Source organism: Protopterus annectens, chromosome 15.part0 (assembly GCF_019279795.1).
Source record: "Protopterus annectens isolate FY-2018-M chromosome 15.part0, PAN1.0, whole genome shotgun sequence".
Lineage (NCBI taxonomy): Eukaryota > Metazoa > Chordata > Ceratodontiformes > Protopteridae > Protopterus > Protopterus annectens.
This window is the reverse complement of record NC_056749.1, coordinates 677663197-677686590: the sequence shown is the minus strand read 5'-3', so window position 1 is coordinate 677686590 and position 23394 is coordinate 677663197. Positions and strand designations below refer to the sequence as shown.

The 23394-nt window shown below is 39.9% G+C and overlaps 1 protein-coding gene across 1 annotated transcript in view; it reads left to right on the top strand.

The window, feature by feature from the left end:
- The window catches only part of F9 (coagulation factor IX), a 547347-nt gene that overhangs the window by 100921 nt on the left and 423032 nt on the right, over positions 1-23394 (top strand). Inside the window, exon 2 of the mRNA XM_044057303.1 lies at positions 15552-15712. Within this exon, the coding sequence (XP_043913238.1) occupies positions 15552-15712 (161 nt within the window). The remainder of the gene's footprint in view (positions 1-15551; positions 15713-23394) is intronic.

The following is a 23394-nucleotide window of genomic DNA, read 5'->3' as shown; positions in this document are numbered from 1 at the left end:
TAAATGACTACAGAGACATAAGTGATATAGTGGATCCCCTCCCATATGCAAACATCTTCCACAGATGCACAAGTTGTTTATACAAACAGGGAATGCTACGGCAATAAAGATGTGCAAACAGTCTATCAGCAACAAATAATGTGCATTTGACAATTAAACATATGGGTGTAGAGGTCAACACTAGGCTGTTTGCCCTAGGGAATGACAGCTTAGCCAGAGTGTGCTTGGCGTCTGCCTCCCCACAGGATGCACATTCCCCTTTCTAAACACCGATGATGTCAGCACCCTATAAGTACAGCAGGAGAAGAGAAACCTCCCAGTAATGTGAATAGTGCGCTCCGCTAATGCGTCCGTCAGAAGTATCATAACATAGTTAGGTAGGGGTTGGAATCCTGCAAATGCTCAGTGTGTGTGTGAGTCTGTGGGAGAGAAATGTCCCTTTTGGCAACTGGGAAAACACACTACAGGATGCACATTCCCCTTTCTAAGCATAGATGATGTCAGCACTCTATAAGTATAGCAGGAGAAGGGAAACCTCCCAGTAATGTGAATAGCATGCTCTGCTAATGCGTCTGTGTCATAACATAGTTAGGTAGGGGTTTGAATCCTGCAAATGGCAAGTGTGTGTGTTTGGCTGAGGGGGGTAATTGTGTGTGTGGGAAATGTCCCTTTTGGCAACTAGGAGAACAGACTACAGGATGCACATTCCCCTTTCTAAACACCGATGATGTCAGCACTCTATAAGTATAGCAGGAGAAGGGAAACCTCCCAGTAATGCGAATAGCACGCTCCGCTAATGTGTCTGTCTCAAGTGTCATAACATAGTTAGGTAGGGGTTTGAATCCTGCAAATGTCAAGTGTGTGTGTTTGTCTGAGGGGGATTCATGTGTGTGCAATTGTGTGTGAGGGAAATGTCCCTTTTGGCAACTAGGAGAACTGACTACAGGATGCACATTCCCCTTTCTAAACACCGATGATGTCAGCACTCTATAAGTATAGCAGGAGAAGGGAAACCTCCCAGTAATGCGAATAACGTGCTCTGCTAATGCGTCCGTCTCAAGTGTCATAACATAGTCAGATAGGGGTTTGAATCCTGCAAATGGCAAGTGTGTGTTTTTGGCTGAGGGGGGGTTAGTGTGTGTGAGGGAAATGTCCCTTTTGGCAACTAGGTGAACAGACTACAGGATGCACATTTCCCTTTCTAAACACTGTTCAGCTGAAGGCCATGACTCTAGCACAAGTTGTCTGTTTCTATGATGCCCCTTTGGAAGATGCTTGTGTCGACTGGAGAGTCGATTATGGTGGCCAGTTCGCAGTCATCTGCATATTAGGTCAGCCACAGTCCGTCCGTGTTGGCCTGTACCTCCAATAAATATATACCAAACAAGAGAGGTCCCAGGACTGAGCCTTGTGGGACACAACTCGTAACTGGTTTGGAGTCTGGCATGGCTCCAGCAATTCTAACCATGTGGGTTCTGTCCTTGAGCCACTGTGCATTCCATCTAGTGACATAGGGGCTTATATTTAAGCTGGTGAGCTTCTCTAGAATGCCCAAGTGGGGTATTGTTTTGAAGGCTTTTGCGAGGTCCAGGTAGGCTGTGTGAACCACCTTCCCCTCGTCAATGGCCTTGGTGACTGTTTCAAAGAAATCAACCAGGTTAAACCTGGTAGTGCTGGTGTGCTCTCAGTAGCCCTGAACCAGGCATCTGTTACTGCACAGATATCGGTGTTCTCCATGCCAAGGAGAGTTTCGAGTGCATGCATCTGGAGGTTTAGACTTCTGGCGTTGGGTAGCATTAATCTTAGTTTCTTATCCCTTGTGATACCTATGAAGGTGGGTTTGTCATTTGAGCCTTGCCTAACATAGGCACTATGGGGGTAGCAAGAGCCTTTGCCAATATCTGAAAGCCCAGGGGTGACAGATGCAGGCCATCCCTAGCGAAGCAGGTAGTTCAACAGAAGATGAATATGTGAAGGTGTAGTGCCTGTGATTAGTTAGCAGTAGCATATATGACTGCTCACATGGACACGTGCCAGGTAAGTCATATGCACTGTGTCACAGGCAATGTACATGTGAACAGGACAAACAGTGACATCCTGTCAAGTGGGACATGGACATACATATAGTAAGCTATGCAGATGGCACTAGGAGTCCACAGAAGCTCTATAACTATGCATTGCAGGTGTGATCAGTATTCCAGGGTAATTGCAAGCAAACATGCATGCAAACAAAGATACAGTAAACAGGGCTGCATGTAGTCCATTGTACAACAAACAAGCTGTACCACTTCCAGTAGGTAACACTGCAAATATGCAGGCACTATGCACATGTACATGGAAATACACGGGTCAGATGGCTAGGGTCCAGTCTCGGCGCACACAAGTGTACAGACCATGTAGTGTCAGGATGTACAATAACTGGATGGAAACCCATGTTCTCATACCTGCAGTAATTCCCATGTCAAATAACAGACACTGAGCCTTCACTCAGTGGTTCCATACTTAGTAGGATGTATGCTACCTGGCCTGCCACCACAGTATCCCTGACATATATGGGGACTCTCCCTCCTGTGACAGTTAGTTTTGTGTGTTGGGGCTGTCTAGCATGGTATGAGATGTGAGCATGCAGTGCTAGGGTGCTCCTGTGTGTCCTGTACCAGTCGTGTAGTACTGCACACATATCAACATCCTCAAACATCTGCATTGCAGAGTCCAGTGTGGGCAACATGCCACTTGCAATTTACATGTCCATCATTGCGTATTACTACATTCATTACCTTATTCCCTGTGCTACCTATGTATGTAGCCTTCTGTTGACATCATTACCACCAGTATGGCAACATGTGCAGATGATACACTATGGTAATTACCATGGGTGTAGACAACAGTACATGACAATCACACCCTTACTGCATCAGGCATGCTGTGATATACCCACAATTAATTCAGCACACAGTACTGTTAACAACATGATACTATTACTACGCATCTATGTGGTCACCCTGTGCATCAGCAACATGTTAACCTGTACCTGCACAGTTGTTACAGATTGCAGGAGGTGGCACAGTTTCATCATATGCACAGGGTGTGAACTTGGTATGCCTGAGTCAGCCACCGATACCACCGATTGACATGTATGTGTATGTGTGTTGGTGAGGGAGAGCAGTAGAAGGTGGGGCAATGTTGATGCAGTGTGTGCGTGTATGCGGTAGCCCTAGGTGCTGTCAATTTGCATGTGTGTATGGATGCACACAGTTCCACCTCATGGCTGCCATATACTGGTGTTTGTGGACAGCCACAGACTGTACCTGCCAGGTCATACAGATCAGTGTCTCTGGCCACGGACACGGTACCTGTGCCTTCCAGGGGTGCTACGGACCATATCCGGTACCAACCCAGACTGGGTACTGTCATCAGAAGCAGGTGTTCGTTGACTGGACACAGATCCCTGTCGGGACTGGCCAGAGCCATGTGCACGTGGTCTCCTGGGGCGGTCTGATGACAGCACAGACCCAGCATTGCTGGGGCTGCTGCTGGCACTATGGGGGCGGCCGTGGCCCTGTTGTCGTCCACGACGACTGCCAGCTGTTGCTGGCATACGGCCACGTCGACGCCTCAACCGCCCACTATCGGCCTGGCTCATGGACATGTAGTTGTGGAACCGGTCTAATATGTCCCCACAATGTCTGTCTATGACATCGGTGAAATCACAGATGGCAGCCGCAATGTCACGCATACTGTCAGTCATGACTGTGCGACATGCTGTCAGCTCCCTCAGACCCTGTCTGGTGTACCGTTCCATACGTGACTGTGCCTGCATGACAGCCTGAAACATAGCTGAGGTTGTGAGACCTCTGTGGGCATATCTGACAGGGGCAGTACGCCCACGGATGCTCCCACGAGAACCCCTGGACATCTGTCTGTGTGGTACCATCTCTGGGCCATGCCCATGGCTGCTGTGTGGGGAGGCATGTGCCACTGATACCACATTACCTTGGTCAATGCCCACTGTATGCTGTCCATCACCTAGGGACATTGGTGACAAAGGGTGAATTGGCAGGATAACTGTGCGCATTGATGAGGTCGACAGCTGTGTACTGTCAATCGGTTGACCAATGGTGGACCCTGGCATACCTTCCTGTGCCATTACACAGATGTCATCATTATCAGTACCCATGGCACCTGATTCAGGTTCCCTGCTACATGACACCAGAGCAGCACCAGAACCTGTGGGAGGGAAACAGGAAACACAGTTTACAATGTTTACACATTACCAGTGATGCGCACAGGTGCACACATGCACACATGCACACATGCACGCATGCACACATGCACAGGTGCACACATGCACACATGCACAGGTGCACACATGCACACGTGCACATGTGCACACATGCACACGTGCACATGCACACGTGCACACATGCACACGTACACACGTGCACACATGCACAGGTGCACACATGCACACATGCACAGGTGCACACATGCGCACGTGCACACAGTTTCACACAATTGTACAGTACTCATAATGCATGATATCAACACACAGACACAGACACACCTACATGCATACAAAGAGCACTACTAAGTGAGCAAAATAGTACTATTACTATCAAAACTATTACAGGAATTGTTAATACACACTCACCAGCATGGATAGGCTGCATTGCTGTTATACCAGAGGGACCTGCAGACGTGAAGAAACTAATGTCAGTGGGCACAACTGTGCCATGGTTACTGAGTATGATACAGGTCAGTAGTACAACAGTCGCCTTTCACAGGTCAGCTGCTAATATTGAGGATATCACACTTGCACATTAAATACTATGGTGACAGCTACAAACCAAGGACACACCTCACACATGCATTAACTACCAGTGTACACAACAGTCAACTATACATATGGCATATTACCTGCACGTTCACTGTCCTGCTGCTGCGTGGCTCCAGCCTCCGTCATAATGCATGTCTGCTGCTGCTGTTGTTGCTGGCAGACTGGAGCCACTACACTCATGAGTAGTCCCTCCAGTCTGGTGAGTGGGGGATGTGTAGCCACCCCACCACCTGTGGCGACCTGTTGCCTGTGGATATCCGATGCACGCTGACGGACATGTCTGATTAAATCACTGCAGTGATGTCATACCTGCTCATATGTCCTATTATGCGTGCCTATGTCATTTACCCGGCAGACAAGGTCTTGCCACAGTGCAGCCCTCTCCTGCTGATTCTGGCTGGTGCGGGAAAAGAGTATTGCATAATCCCACACCAGGCTCTGGTGTATCTCCTTATCCTCAGCTGTGGAGTAAGTGGGATTCCGCGGGTGGGCCATGTACCTGAGAAAGAAAATAACCTGATATCAGCAATATATGTCAGCAGAATTTGGCACACATACTGCACATGCTACTCGACTGTTATGATACAACATATCTCACATATATAGCATCTGTCTGTCTATTGGTGGATACACATGTAAATGGCCAGGTATCAGTGCTCAGCCAGCAACTGTGCAACAGTACCTGGCACACTCCATACGACATACTACCAAACCGCAGCAGTCAGAACACTGATTCAGGTCAAGAGCACCTCCTCACTCTGGGGGTTTGTATCTAGGTACTGTATGGCCTACATCATCAACTACTGTGAGCTGACCACACACTGATTGCCCTGGATATACATATCCCACCTCCACCACCAGCACAAACGACTATAGTGAATAACATTACAGATGCAAACTTTACACTTTGTAACAGTGACATGGTATCCTTTCAGCCCACTGGGCCAGTGGCAGATACAACCCACAATGCTGACCCCTACACAATTGCTTTCTACAGACATCTCCGAGAATGCATGGATCATGCAATCCCATATATGACCAAGACACTCTCCACAAAGGGACAGCATCCTGTCTGGTGGACCCCAGCCATAGACAGATTGTATTACAGAAGATGGAAGCTACTGCAAGACAGAGCATAATTCCATAATGGGAGGGCATGTCTGAGCAGCACTATTATGGATCTATTTTCCATCAAACAAACATCCATGGGCAACTTTGAGAGGGAAATCAAGAGGGACACTACAGATGACCAGAAGGCCTTCTTCAGTTATGTTATCAACCTGGTCAGGATCCATCCTCAATGCCCATAGTTAGTACACAACAACAGATATTTCACTGACACCACAGATATTGACAACATTGTGGCAGACAGGTTCAGTGCAGGTGTCACCCCGTCCTCTCCCCCAAAATAAGACATAGTTATCCCAGCTGACTGTAACCTCCCTGTCATCACAGATGTCCAGGTGAGAGCCACCCTCAGGACAGCAGAATACACAACATGAATGGGACCTGATGGTATCCCCAGTTGCATGCTACATAAACTCTGACAGGAGCTAAACACACATATAGAAGTGCTATGTAACACTAGCCTGACTACAGGATATGTACCTGTACACTGGCGCACAGCAGCAGTGGTTCCACTCCACGAAGGAGGCACCTCAACATACCAATACAATACAACACAATACATTACATTACAATACAATACTATACAATATGCTATTGCCCCTGGGACTACAGCAGCTTACTGTTCTGCTACCCTGACCATTGTGACACATGTGGTGTGATGGTACCTGCTGCTGTCACACAGTTACACAGGGTGAGTCATATGGCATATTACCTATCTGACTAACATTCAGCAGGGGTATGTGTGACATGTACTCATGGGGACTCTTGCTTCTTAACACTGTGTGGTTTATTGCAGGGTATGTCTTATCTGTGGGTAGGAACTTTTACCTCCACATGTGCACTCTATTGCAGTGGCACGGACGACACACAGCAGTCATTTAGGTTGTGGATGGTGTGAGGTGTTACTATGGTTGTTGGACATCTGTCATGGGTGTGACTTACATATGTAAATCCAGGAGTGGTAACCTCTATGTGGGTAGTATATGTGTACTCTGTGGTGTTGTCAGTCACTGTGCATTGATAATGTGTTTGAGTGCATTGTCACAGTGTTGTACATGTCACTGTGTCCTTCTCCATATCTGTAGCTGTCATGTGAGGTCCATACCATGGCATCCATTATGTGGTGTGGAGGGGTACACCGACCTACATGTCCATAGCTGACTCACCATGTTCACGGACACATACCATGTGCAGGTATTCCAGGGATAGTGTGCCACTGTGAATATCATTGGGGCCACTATTGTACACATTTATGACCCTGTTCACCCCTGACACATGCAGTGGTGGGCAGCCAATCACATATCTGGTGGTTACTGGTGTAGGTGATTTGGAATTTGGTATGGTACTCCGGTTTTGACACTGGTGTTCACTCCATGCCTTTGTCACCAGGCACCTGTTGCAATACATCTGTACACATGTGCCTCACTCAGAATTTATATACATCTCTCTCTCTCTCTCTCTCTATATATATATATATATATATATATATATGTATATAGATATATCTATATGTATATATATATATATCTATATATATATATATATATATATATATATATATATATATATGTCTGTATACATATACACATATATATATTGATGTACATATATTGCTATAGATGTGGAGAGGGGGGGGGCACAGAGGGGGTGAGAGTGACAGAGGGGGTGGGACAGGGTGTGTTGAAGGTCGTCATATACAGTCATACCTGTAGATAGTCAGATCAGTCTGTCTATGTATATGTATGTACATATATCTATATCTGTATGTGTGCATTACATATATATGATTGTACAATATTCTATCTACATCTGTCTATTTATTCCTACATCTCTCTCTCTATGTATGTATACATATATGCTTGTCATATATATATATATATATATATATATATATATATATATATACATACACACACATACATATGTTGACATACATACGTATCCATATGATAGACAGGTATATCAACATGTTTGTCTACCATACTGTATACACACAGTAACATACTGCTAAACATACATAACTGTGAAACTTACTTTGTACATGGCACTACAACCTACAATCAACCAACATTGATATGTGCACATAGATGCTCTCACATACAAATGTATGTACAGCCTTCACTGATAGTTGCTGTATGTCCCCTGCCCTTTACACATCTTCATATACATATGGATACAGACCAATGACACATATGGAGGGTTCACAGTATGTAGACCTTTATAGTATTACTTTACATTACCTGTGTTTGTCACAGCTGCTTGTGTTGCCATCTGGTTCTCTGTCCTGCTGCTCCACTTCCCAGTTGTCAGCTTTCAGGTGGCTGTTGCTGAACAATTTGTTTGTGTCTGCTTAATTGCAATTTTCTCTGTCTCTGTCTCTGTCTCTCTCTCTGTCTGTCTCTCTGTCTGTCTGTCTGTCTGTCTAAAATGTCTCTCACGTCCTTCTCAGGGTGCAATGAAAGTATTGCATGTGTGGACTGGGAGTACAGCATACTTTTGTAGGTATCTGCATATGCCCATGTGATGGCCTCTGCACCAATTGTTAGCCGGCATTTGCTAATTGCATGCAGCCAGTTGTGTACTGATTGCAGTTCTCACTGTGATTTCAGAACAGTGCTATAAAAAGGTATTTGAGATATGCGTTGCCCTTTCAGATTTTAAGGGCAGGGACCATGCTGTTATGCTGTGGACAATGTTCTGTGAGTGTAAAGGTTGGTATCTCTCTCATATTTCTAGGTGTGTTGTAGATTAATATTCCTCCATTCATTTCTCCAGTTTCCTGTACTAACTGTGTATGTACACTGACACCTACAACTACTACTACTGTTAATGTGTGTGTGTGTGTGCTTTCCTTTCACTTTTGCTTGCACTTTGTTGCTAAGGCTTCAATATTTGCCCTTTACAGTCACTACTTATTTATTTATTTATTTATTTATTTTACATTTGTTGACCGGGCTAGTCCAGCTGGATAATTTCCATTTTCAGTGGAGGCCCGGGGAGAAAAGCTCCACAATTAAAACAAGGTTAAACATGTAAGCAACAATGCATACATTTTAGTGTAGTAGAAAATACAGCGAAAAAAAACAGGTAAAAAACAAATAGCCTAAGCTATATATTCATATTTTTTTTTTTTTTTTTTTTAGAACAGTACAGTAATTTAGTCATTTGAAATAGCAGGGAAAGATAGTGATTTTTACGTAGGGAGGTATGGCTGAAGAGCGAAGAAGTCATTTAGTCTGGACTACTTGTATGCCTGCTAGGTGTCCTGACTGTAGTGTGCTGCTGTAGCTTTCCTATTTTCCATGTACATTCACACCTTGGAATGCTTGCTATATCTGCTAGGGTGTTACAGCATGCAGTGTGGTCTGGCCATGGTGGGGCCTTGACATCTATTAGGGTATTTGAGTATGCTGCTGAGCAGGCCCCAGAGACTTTCAGGTTCATCTGTTATCTGCCTCATGGAATGGTACATATCAGTGGGGTACACCCATTAAAATCTCTGGTATGCTGCAGTTGTGACTGTGGGTTTGCATGAGCATATGTATTACTACACTTTTTTTGCCATGCAAGTGGTGAATACTTTCAGGACTCCATAGTTACCATTGCATGTGTTACATCTTTCTGCCTACTGTTTGTACATTTCACATGGAGTCTGTGGGGCATCCCTGTAAGTCATTCACTGTTGCTATGTCTAGGCTCTTAACTATTCAAATATGGTGGTGTCAGACCCGTCATGTGTACAGATATTTGCAGGTTGTCCACATTTCTGCCTCATATTTTGGTCAATATCTCATGCACACCTTTTTCTGGCAAATCACTCTGGGCTCAAGTCAGAATATGGTGACAAACATTCAAGTTTCAGACTTCATACCCTTCCAAACATCCCACAAAATGCAGACCCTGTTACTCTCTGAACTGTCTGCATTTGTTGTAACATTATTTGTAATGTGTCCCTGGATTTGGGCCTTTGCTCCACATATTTTATTACTTGGTCCAGATGTGTTCCTGTAAGAGGTTGTGGGGTATGGGCAGTGATTATCCTGCTGTGAGTATGTGTGTGGCTTGCAAGGTGCTATAGTGACATTATTACCTACTAGCTACCAACTAGCATGGCTGTTTCTGTTCACACACTACTATTATGGAAATCCACTAGTTTTGATAGTAATTCTAAATGGCATGCTTTGTGTACTACACATCTATATTCCCTTTACATTCATTCCTACTATTACATGACATACCTGACTGTTAAGACTGCAAAATCTGTATTTACTTTATTGTATTATTATGTTATGCATTTGATGATTTTCCTTCTTTTCACACAATTGCCTCATCCTGGCCAAACACCCTGCATGGGACTGGAAATTTCAAGCCCTCTATTCTGCAGCTGTGGTAAGAGTAGCAAACCATTATGCATACCTGTTTTGCACATATTCAGCTTGTATATTTATAAATTACTGGAAAACATACATACATATCTGTGGGGTGTGCCCATCCCTACCTTCTTGGACCCACATGTCCAAGATTCCCCCTCTTCCTATATTCAGGTCATCATAGTGGTGACGACACTGGTCACTGGTGCAGTGGATACCAGTAACACTGGTTAGGTCCTTGGCCAAATGATCCCAGGCCTCAGACTTACACTCTGAGGCCTGGTAGTCACCCTGCAGCAGCCGGGGTCCATATTGGAACACCAGCAGTCCAACAAAAACTCTGGACTCCTACACTCCCCACTTTTGCCCACAGCAGCCATATCCACAGCCAAGGTGAGACTCCAAAGAATGATGTGAAATTCCTGCCTATTGGACTTTAAATAGGCTGCATTCTCACCCTTGCACATCAGACTGCAACTTTCAAAAAAGCGCTGTGTCACTTAACATTGTGCAAACTTGCACAACCTATGTTTATGTGAAGCTTAGCAATGCACACACTGGAAAAGACCGTTGACTATGTTTAAGTGCTGCTTAGCATTATACAGCTTTTCTAAATGTAACAATTTTTTTAATTTAAACAAAACTGATATTTCATTCACCTGAAACATTCACAGAAATATATGTAAGCATAGCACAGCTTCGCACTTTGCACTTTGCTAAGCAACACAGAACCACAACAATTGAATACATCTGGGTACATGTGCAATGGCTTTTTCAATAAGCAACCAGAATAGGTTTGGATTGATAATGAATTGCAACTGGTAGAAGAGTATTTACTTTATTACTCTTTTCCTATGTCATTTTCTAGTTTGAAAATTTGTTCCCCATCTATACATTATTCATCTGTCTGTCTCAATATCTGTCTATAGGTTTACTATCAAAACATCGAACATCATAATGTAAAGTGGTCAAAAATGCAGTTTACATGTTCGATGTTGTTGTTGTCTTTCGGCTTTTCGGTCTTTAGGGGATGCCACAGCGGACCTCTGGTCCGTTAATGATTGACAGTAGATTTTCACGAACACCGAGGTGCCAGCTCAACGTTCAACCATCAACGAAGGCACACCCATTTATGCATGTCTTTCGAATGCCCACCCAACCGCAGAGAGGACATGCAGACTCCACACAGAAGGTACTCCCCGCACTCCAGCCGAGAATCGAATGGGAGAGCCTCTTGCTGTGAGGCAACAACGTGCATGTTCGATGTGCAGCATATTAATTAGCTGACATTTCTGAATCAAAATATCGAACATTTTGAATTCGGCAATGTTTGATGTCAGCCAGTATATGCTTACTATCTTTATATAGTCTACATAATTAAGCAGATCTGATACTAAAAACACAGCACTCAATCAATCAATCAATTAATCAATCAGGTACAGAAGATACTCATGATTATCTGTAGTGCAATATTTCTGAATAGTGTATATCAACAGCAATAATGACGATCTAAAAACTATGTTGACACATAAAATATGTATGTAAACAAATTACTCTTGAAAAAAAATTAAGCAAAAGTAGCAAAAGCTGTATATAAGCAGGAAGTGGGCAGTAAAAAAAATGTACAGAATAAAAGACAAACAAGTTAAGGAGAGTTTGGTCACATGGAGGATGAGAGTGACAAAAACTGCAGAACTTGTATTATTTCCTTCATAGTGCACAGATATTACTTCTCCCTTCAGGAATTTATAGCTCAACATGCAGACCTGTTATACTTTTCTAAAATGATCCTTGCCTTATTGGTCTTGCTTAAATACAGAGATGAAGAATTTAATATTTCTTCCTGATTTCCAGCATGTATGAACTTACATTTATTCTTCTCTTACTTCATCCTTTATTCTGCTATAGGATTGAAAAATGCACTGTGCCCATCTCTGATTCCTTATCCAGGTCCTTCTATGGCATCACATGTTAGCAGCATGACCTTTTTCTCATCCTGTGCTCACTTCCCATGCATGTAGAAGCCTTTATGCCTTTATCATTCGATTGATAATCTGCTTCATTACTCTTTATTCATATCTTGGTTGATTTTCTCTTCCAACAGCTTTTCTTTTTCCTTACATTTGTGACATGCTCATGCCATCTTTAATGTAGTCCTAGAGAGCCGTTATTTTACCTCCCTTTCAAATGGTTACTGATCAGGATATCAATGAATTCTTGGGTGGTTTGTAACAGACCGAACACAGCTGTCTGAAAATGAAGGCTGGTGAGTTACACTTTCTGAGATCACTGCTTGTAGGAGGCCATTTTTTACTTCTCTGGGGAGTTTCTCCATTTCACAGTCTGGTGTAGCTTGTTTAAACATGAAGTTAATTTAGGGGTGCAGGGGGACTTTGCCCTTTAGCAAGAATTATAATTTTAAATGAGACGTAGAAGAAGTCTTTCTTAGTCTGGTGAGATTAAGCACTGTTTATTAATCACAAATACCAGTCAGACTGGATATTATGGAACAGAAATATTGTTTATTAATCATGCTGTACTATAACATACAGAAAGCCTTCCATATTACTTATTAATGTATTCCCCAACAGACTGAATTATCTCTCTGCTAATCCTTGCTTATTTATTCTTGTGAACACATATTATGCTTTATCGTGATCACTGTTAGATACTGGTTCTCTCAGTCATCACACATTCATTGTTTAAAACTATATCAAGGATATACACCTTTTTAAACAGGGATTTCACTCACATGTTCAATGTTTTCAACTAGGCCAACGTTATACACATTTTTAAATAGGAAACTTACCATATCTCTCAAAGCCAAGAATAATTGGAGGATAAAGGCCCAAAATGAGAGACAGCATTTAAATATTGTGCTTATAAATGTAGAATGTAGAATAACAGGTATTGGATTAGCGTGCATTTTCTGAAGGATATGTACTCAGCTCTCATCAGATCAGTTATCGACTTGTACCTGAACAGGCACTTGAAACAGCTTGACAGGTTGCAGAGATTCTTTACAAAAAGAATACAGTGAGTAAACAAGTCTTATGTAGATTGTCTGAAAGCTCTATCCCTGTAGTCAATCTCCCACAGAATGTTGCACTATGATCTATATCTAGCCTAAAAGGCATCCCCTGATCCCACACAGATGGATTTGTTGCATAAACAGACAGCATCAGAAATACTCATTCTAGGGATATAAAACTCATCTGCAGTATAAACAGAACAGGCTACAAGGGCAGGTATGTGTTTCGAAGATTACAGCTTCTCTGGAACAGGTTTACCATTCATGTCAAGCAAAGCTTAACCCTAACCCTAGTCAAACATAACTTGGATCAATGGACGGGAAATTAAAAATGTAATTGTAGTTTGGTACCTATGTTCCTAATGGACAAGGCCAGCCTATGAATGCTTTATTTGTACAAGCCTATATCATAACAGTAAAATTCCTTGGGGAATTGACACATCAGCAATAAAATTTGTAAATTTGAGGTAAGCTTGGTAGGGCTTAAAATGTGTTTTGGCCTGATAGCCTAGTAACCCCCTATGAACCTGTGAACTTATGAACCTATAAAGTCTGGAACTTAAATGTCTGTCATTATTTAGAGATTTCAATCCTCAACAATTTGCTAGGGAACCACACATTTTATGAGGGATGGACCAAATATATGAGTAAAATAAAATGGGCATTATGGGAAAATCTGGACAGCTGAGAGATATGGGCCTTTTTCTCATCATGACATTCTTGTAGACATAGTAGCGGATATGTTCTGTCAGTCATACAACTAGTTTTTTCTAATTTGTCTGTCTTGCTATCCCTTATATTCATTCAACCTGTGCACAAAAAAGAAGGGTAAATTTTATTTGTATAATGTAGTTTGTTCCTTTAATTCTTTTATTACATACTTTTAATCAAATACGCCCTAGTAGATATGAGTGTTGAGTGCTGCATTCATGAAATACCCAGTTTGCTATAGCACTGATGGTGCAGACACAATATTGACTGGTACCATCAAACTGGATTATAGTTTGATTTCAACAAAGGATTCAATGTATGCTGAAACTTTATGTAAAAGAAAAGAGGAATTCAGGCTTATAAGTTGTGGGACATTTGCAATGAGGGCCAATTTCAGTTCAACTGCAGAGACACATGGCTGTGGTAAATTCACTGTGAATATAGAGGAAAAAGCATGCCATACCCATAGCAGGAATAACTACATGAGGGGGAGTCTGGAACATGTGTGACCTGTCCAATGTGGATCTTCCATTGTTGAACAATCAGGTAGTGGCCTGGCATCAGTGGCTAAAAGTCTTGCTAAGTTGGCCTTTGTAAATCTTCCTGACCTTCGTACCATGCTACAGCAAGAGAAAAAAATCACTAGATGTCCACACAGACTTACTGCTCAGGGGAATCCTGTTATTCATCATAGGAGTGACACTGTGTCTAGGGAGTGTCACCTAAAGCACATACTGGAGCATAAATATAACTGCAGCAATGTACAGGATTTTCTCTGTGTAGTCTTTGTAGCCCCCATAAATATGTACCCTACACCAAGAAAAACACATATTACTTCCCTCGACAGATTAATAAAGGCATTACCCATTGGATACTACATTTTCTCTGCCACTGAAATACCCACCAGCCATCTCTTGCTGCAGTTGCCTGCCATGCTACCTGCTGCCCCTAGTGTCCTAGGGGGAGGTATGGACATAGTTTCCTCCCTGCACATGGTTGTTCCTGCTTTGGACATTACACTGCATGATTCTGTGTGATTATGTATAAATGATTATTTCATTATGTAATATTATTTAAAGTTATATATTCCAAGATAGCGCAAGCTGCAGAAAGCAAAGTGCCATGACACGTCTCTGCTCTGCGCTCATGTAAACACTTTAGGAATAAAATATACTGTGATATTGTGTAGCAGTTCTGAAAGTTTACTATAAGGGTTACACTGTGTGATCTATCTACAGGAAGAACCAAATATAAAAAGGAGTTAGCCTTTTTCTGAAACACGGATATGTACATTTTTTAAACTGTTTTTGCTTTTATCAAACGTGGAAATGCCATTTTCTTGAAAAATAACATTTCACAAAGATGATTAACAGTGACAGAAATTCATGCATATGGATAAATGTTTAAGCATTTTTGTAAAGATGCAATGCTTTAAAACAATGATAAACTGTATTTTTTGTTTTCTTGAAAACAGTATTTCTTCCCAGAAAATCTGCAAATGAAGTCCTGCCAAGGCACAAGAGAGCTAATAGTGCATTTGAAGAACTTAAACAAGGTAGTCTTGAAAGAGAATGCTATGAGGAAAGGTGCAGCTACGAAGAGGCTCGGGAATATTTTGAAGACACTAAAAAAACAGTACGTTTCTAATTAAATCACTCACTGATGTGTATAAAAACTCTTTCATTTAACGCTGAGCTGCATAATGTCTGCTCACATAAGATCCTTTCTTCATCATTCATGTTTTATTGTTCATTGATTAAGTAGCACTCCAGCAGCTACTATGTCATAATTTTAAAATAGTCTTGCACCTCCTTTTTTAACTTTTGCAGGTGGTAATTTTTTTATTTGTTTTATTTAAACTTCTTCCTTTAATGAAGATAGCTCCTCCTTAAGTTTTACAAATCTGGTTTTGTTTATTTATACTTATATTGTATATTTAATTCATGTTTTTACTCATGCTCTGTGTTTAACTGCAGAACCTTATCTGTGTCAAAGTTGTGGTTGAAAAGGGTCTTTGGACCACTCTAACAGAAAAATAAATAAATACATATATGCAGAAAAAGAAAACTCCTATCTAAAAGGACTTCTCTCCAAACTTCCCCATCTAGACAACTGATATACTAGCAGACTGTGTTTTAAATTGTATTGTTCATTTTCTGACAAATCTTTAGTTTTACAATTAATTTCTAGTTATACTCCTCACATTAAAGTTGCAAGCTGTTTCAGAAAAAAAGGAGACTACAGAGTATTGTTTATCTAGTTTTACTCTTTACTCATTTTGTTTCTACAATCAAACCCACAAAACGACAAAATGACAGCATAGTAAGCACTGGGCAGAGTTGCAAAGTATTCTGGGTCCACAAAACTTCTATAGAAGAGATGGTTCTTACTTACATTGTGGCTTCACATGTTAGTTTTCAATGTAAGGTATTTCACCTGCAAAACCAAGCTGACAACTTACCCTTTTAGGAAGTAAAAGCTATCACTAATGTGCTTAGTGTGGAAGTACGGCAGTCCATGGATTAATTTAGGCAATGAGGCAACAGATTTTCATGATGTCACAGTGGGGCTTTCCTGCTGTGAGAAAAATTTTAGGGGTCCACACATCAACAAATTAAAATACAAACATAACACAAATTCACACATTGTGTGTGAAGAAACATGACAACGCTATTATGTCCAGCTCCAAAGGCTTGTTGTTGCACAGAGACACATGCAAGTGTGTGTGTGTGTGTGTAGATATCTATGTATGTGTATATATATATATATATATATATATATATATATATATATATATATATATATATATATATAAAATCATGAAAAACTCTCCGAATATGTATGAAGAAGCTATATGACTTATACCAAAAACAATCTTCAAGAACTACTTATTATAAGAACACAAAGTACACTGACACACACATACATATATATATATATATATATATATATATATATATATATATATATATATATATACACACACACACACACACACACACACACACACACACATATATACATACACATATATATATATATATATATATATATATATATATATATGGTCTATATTAAATCAGCGAACGCTTAGAAAAGTGAAATCTGATTTATCGACCCCATGTAAGCGAAAGCTTACAACCCCGAACACTTACAACAGCTCAGGGGAAAAAATTGCTGTTCCAAAAAAGAAAAAAAAAAACTTTAAAACAGTATATAAAGTCAGGGGCTTCACCCCCACACCCCCCAATATGGGGGGCTGCGCCCCCCCTGCACCCCCTACTTAAATATACCAACTCTGAGATCACACTACAGTTACGAAAATGGCAAAATAATGAAGGCGGCCAAGTGATTTCTTTCGCTTATATGCCATTTTGGTATTTTGCCATTTTGTGCTTTCAAGTTTGATTAAGACGCATTCAAAAGAATGCATCTTCGATCATATAATAGGGAACGTATATATATATATATATATATATATATATATATATATATATATATATATATATATATATATATAAATGTGGGCCTACTTCAAAGGATCGAATTTCTGAAATATCGAACCTAACAAAAAAAAAATCTAAACCGTGAAAAGTCTTGTGATGCCCCTGCATTGGCCTCATAATCGAGGAGCCTCAATCCTTGCCACTGGCAACAGTGAGGGATGTACACAGTGGGAGGATGACAAGTACACACACACAGTAAAGTGCAGTTTCCCTTAAGAGCACACAGAGATCACAATCAGTCTGGGGCTTGTTTCTCCCTCTATCTCCAGATCCCCAATAAGACTCCCCACTGGCACAGCTATAGAGTTGAGTCCTTAGCCAGGATTCCAAACCAAGTCCTCCCAGCACTCTCTCTGTCCAACCAGTGCTTCATGTCTTTGCCCAATTAGCTGACACACACACACACACACACACACACACACACACACACACACACACACACACACACACACACAGACTTTGAGATTTGATTTATACACAAACACACACCTGCGAAAGGCTGGCACAGGTTTAGCAGCTATGCCCCCTTATGCCCACACTATAAGGTAGTTATCATTGCCACCAGAACCCCTTATCAGCTACTTTAAGGGCCTTACCAAAGAGTGCCCAATCCTACTGAGTAATGTTACTTTTAATCCAAATGGTAGTTGTGACCAAGACTTGCAAGGCTATTTAGGAGTGGCCTGTACAATGTCACCAAGTACATATGCAAGTTACCTAAGAGCTTAAATATGTCTCACAAATATCAGCCACAAAGATAGGTTTAAATATATTTAATAATACATAACAAAAGAACAAGACAACACTCAATCAACACAGTTACCTCAGAGTTCAGAATCACAGGAAATATTTTAAAACAACATTGCAGGACAGTCTCAAATAAATACAGAAAACATCTAAACTAATCTTTACTATATTTCTATCTATATCTAAAAGATACTATGCCATGAATCTTACTTACAAGCAAGTGCAGATGTGATGATGATGATGAGTGGATGCTTCCAGGTCAAAGATAAAATACAAAATGCCCAGTAGCTCTCTGAGAGAGTTCTTAAATATCTAATATTACTGCTGGGTTAGCTTGGATGACATCACTCTTTGTCACCTGATTTCAGTTTCCAGTCTAAACAGGAACTAACAGAATTTAGCACCTTTGTGTGAGAAATACGTATCTCTCAGAACTGTGCAGCTGCTAGGAAGTCATAAAGCAATAAAACTTTTTACATTTTTAAACCTAGGAATTACTTTTCTTTCAAGACAATAGAACAACTTCTAGCTCTAGATATTGTGTCTGCTTGCTGCATTGAAACTAACTTTTATAGCAAATAGTAAAGCACTTAATTTCAACTTATTTTCTTGACATTTTGTACTTAACATAAAGTTATGTATAAACCATATCAATATTCACAAATTACATAGAATTATTTACAAAATTCCAGATAGCTGAGCTGACAATATTTCCTTCTGTCACACTTCTATATACGGCATATTAATATTCACAAATGACACAGAATTTTTACAAAATTCCAGAAAGCTGAGCTGGCAGTATTTTCCCTATGTCACATTTCTTATTTCACATTTTTACATGGAGGCAAGCCCCTTGCTACTTAAATATACCAACTCTGAGATCACACTACAGTGAATAGAATGTTAAACTTCCTTTTCCGCAGTATACAGTGATCTTCATTCACAAGGTTTGATATTTCAAAACATTGATCATCTGGTCTTCACAGATCAGTGATTCAATGTTCTGATATTTTAGCCCTTTGAAGGGGACCCATATATATTTTCATATATCAAAGTTCTCCAATATTCTATTTTTTTATAAATAACTACTTACTGTACTTTTTTAATGCATCAAAAATGCAAGCAATATTTCTGTTTTTTATGAAGAAGTGTAATATGATATATTGTAACATTACTAAGGTTTGGAATGTAGTCATGCAGTGAGACAAAAACTAAAGTAATTTAAACAGTATATAGTGACCCTACTTGCAGCTTATAACAAGAAGTTTTAATTTAAATAAAAATATAAATACCAAATATAAATATGATAAAAAGCACATCATGAGCCCCACAGTCATTAAGATCTAATTTGAATGCCTCCTGCTGATTTAGACTAAATTCAAAAAGTGACTAAACAATTATAAAAATCTACATCTGTACTATACTACTAAACTATAACTTCGACTAAAAACTTTCAACTGTCACAAATGTGTGTTAAAACTTAAAAACACAAAACTGTAAAACATGTTCAGAACAGCAACTGCAAGGCAAAAAAAATGCAGTTGAACAAGGAAGCTAACCTTTAGTTAAAGAAACCATTTTAAACTGCATTTAAGTTGTGAGTTTTGTATCTACAACTGATGACAGAAAACAGATGCTGTTGTTTAGATACCAGAAGAAGTAAAAATCGTCTAGATCTAAAATACCCTCATCGTCATACATCCCTATTATATAATCTAGTCCTACTACACAAGACAGAGACCTCTCTCTTTTTTAAGACAGAGATCTTTTTGAGTAAATTAATAATAGTTGTATATTGACATAGCAAGTATAAATAAACAGTTGGCATAATCACATTTAGAATGTCGCATACCATAAATTCATCTTTTACATGAGACAATATATAAATTGTGTCATTTCTATCTCAAGAATAAAAACAATATTCAAGGACTGAAGAGGGTAAGAAAAAGAAAACACGGAAATAATAAAAGTGACAAATGACCTTAAAATGACTGTCCTTGGGATTCAAAGAGATTTTCACCACCTGCACTACTCACCTAACTCAGGAATGATGATTGGCATCATGGTGAGAATTTCTAGTTCACAGACATGGCAAAGCCTCTCTGAGTGGCTAACCAGTAATACAGTGGAGGGCAGTATAAACAAAAAGGCAATTCTAGACTTTTATCTGGCAGCTGTCAATACAAAACATGGTTAACCAAGAGATAGTTCCAAGATCACATACAAGGGTCATCAACACATAACTCAGGTTGGCTTACTGCTAGTAAGAAAAGGGCTATGGGTACTTTCATAGGTATAGTTAGAGACTGCAGGGTCATCCCCAGTGAATCAGCTGGCCAACAGTATAAACCACTGGGGTGTATTATTTCCCCTTTGTTATTTGTGTTACATTTACAACCATTGGTAAAGAAAATAAGGGATTCAGAAATTCAAGGATATAATTGTTATAGTACTCAAGATGATTTGGTTTTATTTGCAGATGATATTATTTTGTACCTGATAAAATCAGAAAAGGACATTTCAGTGTTGTAGAACATTCTGTGACAATTTCAGTTTTTTGGGGAGTTATAAAATTAATGAGATTAAAGTCTATAGCAGTAAACTATGCACTCACATATGAAATGGTCCAGCAATACCAATATTTATGGAAACATAATAATAGGAGTATGCGTTAAAAAGGATTCTGTTATGGCAGCTAAGCATATGAAGGAAGAGACTAAACAAAAGATAATACAAAAGCCAAGGAACTGGAAGCTCTTGTTTATGGATAAGACTAGCAAAATACAAGCAGTGAAAATGATTTAGTCCCTTAAGTTTTATGCACAGATAAGAAATATTTTTATCAATGAGAGGAGATGTTGTGGATAGCAATTAATAAAGAGCTGAAGAATTTTATCTGGGAGGGGAAGAGGGCAAGAGTCAAGTGGAATATGTTGATCCTTCCAATAAGACAAGGTGGATTGCAATTAACTGATTTGAAAGGATATTTAAATTTACAGTTAAGGCTCATATACATAGCATTGGAAGAAGGCTATAATTTAACATGGAAAGGGATGATGATGATGATGATGATTGTCACTCTTCCCTCTCTAGTATAGATGATGAACAGGCAGGGTAGCTTGTCTACATGCTTTATACTTTATTACATAGAAACACTTCAGGATGGGTACTGCATTACAAAATATAAACTGATTAACTGACAGACTACACAAACATACATGCTTACATCTCAACAGCTTAGCACAAAATGCAGTCAGGCTTGGACATGCACAGTATTTATACACCTGTGCAAGCCCCTGGAAAGCTTCTTAAAGGTATAAATAGATATTAATCTACAAACTCCCTCTTAAATAGATTGCCCTTAATGAAATGACATTAGAATAAGACATGTAATAATATAAACATTAGAAACAAATGCACTTTTCATGTCCAAGTTGCCATGTATCTGTAACATAGTCTGGAAATGCAACCTGATCTAGTGATATAGTATTCAGAACTGGGTTTAGCAACAGGTACAGTCTTCAGTGAACAACTAGTATCAGGAATTTTCGAATTCATGTTAGGAACAGGGATATTTACTGGAACGTCCTCTGGAACTCGAATGCTGGACAACTCACTCTGAGATAAAGAGTTTTTCTCACAGGCTAGGTGCTGTGGTACAGGCTCAGACACTGGCATCAAATGTTTCCAATTCCACCTAAACTCTACTCCTTGTGATTTCACAATGTACGATCTTGGCTCTGGGCAAATACTCTTCATAACTCCAATCCAATCATAACTTTGCATGTTTGCATTCTCACCATCGCAACTTCACTTAATGGATTGAGTGGTTTGCTGGACTAGTCATAAGACTTCAGTGTTAGGCACTTCTTTAACAGATGGACTTTCACTGATCTGTTGTTCTTAGCACTTGGAACCAATAAAATACTATGCTATTGGACATCCTTTTCTACTGGTTTGTTTATTTGTTTGCTCGTTTTGCCTTTACCAATAAAATACTGCTAACTGGTAATGTAGTTCTGGTTTGTCTCAACAGACGTTTCAGGGCAGGTGAAGCAAGATGTTTATCATGGGGAATATTTCTGAGATTCAAGAGATTCAAGAAAATAACTCTATTGTCTCATTTTGACTTCTCTCGTAATTGTTTTGCACTTTGAACTGCACATTCTGCCAAACCATTTGACTGCAGATATTCAGGACTACTCATAACATGGATAAAGTCCCACTCTTTGATCACTTTCTTGAATTCCTGGCTAGTAAACTGTGTACCGTTGTCAGAAATAACTTTGTGCGGACTTGACCATGGTAGTCCAGGAATCTGGTTTAGCTGAAGTGGTTCCTTCTGTTGATGTAGCTTTGTACTATTACATACAGAATAAGATGAAAGTACTCTCTCAATATCTTGTGACATAGAAGACCAAAATACTAGTTTTCTCACCCTTCTTTTGGTAGAGTCAGTTCCTGGGTGGCCATGATGCAAGATAGTAATATATTCATGTTGCAAGGACTTGGGAACAATTACCTTTGGACCTTTCATCATGATACCATTGTCAGACAAAATCTAATCTATGTAAGGAAAATAAGGTTGTACTTCTTAAGGGAAACTAGATTGCTTTGATGGCCATTCTCGATTGATAAAGTGGTTGAGCATTTGTAGAACTGGATCTAAGGCAGTATGACTTCTAAGCTCATCAAGACGTTTGGAAGAAAAATTTCTCACTTCCATGACTTCAAAATCAAGTTTCTCATTTTCATGCTGTTCTGTGGTATTTCTTGGTAATCTGGATAATGTATTAGCAAGATAAAGAAGTTTGCCTTTCGTGTAGACAAGATTGAAAATATACTTTTGAAATCTCCGCATCATATGTTGCAATCTGGCTGGAGCTGTATGCATAGGCTTTCTCAAAACAGCAACTAGAGGATGATGATCAGTTTCAATCTGGAAAGTAGTTAGACCATAAATATAATCATGGAACTTCGAACATGCAAACACAATTTTCAAAAGTTCTTTCTCTATCTGTGCATACTTTATTTCTGTTTAGGTTAGAGTTCTGGACGCATAGG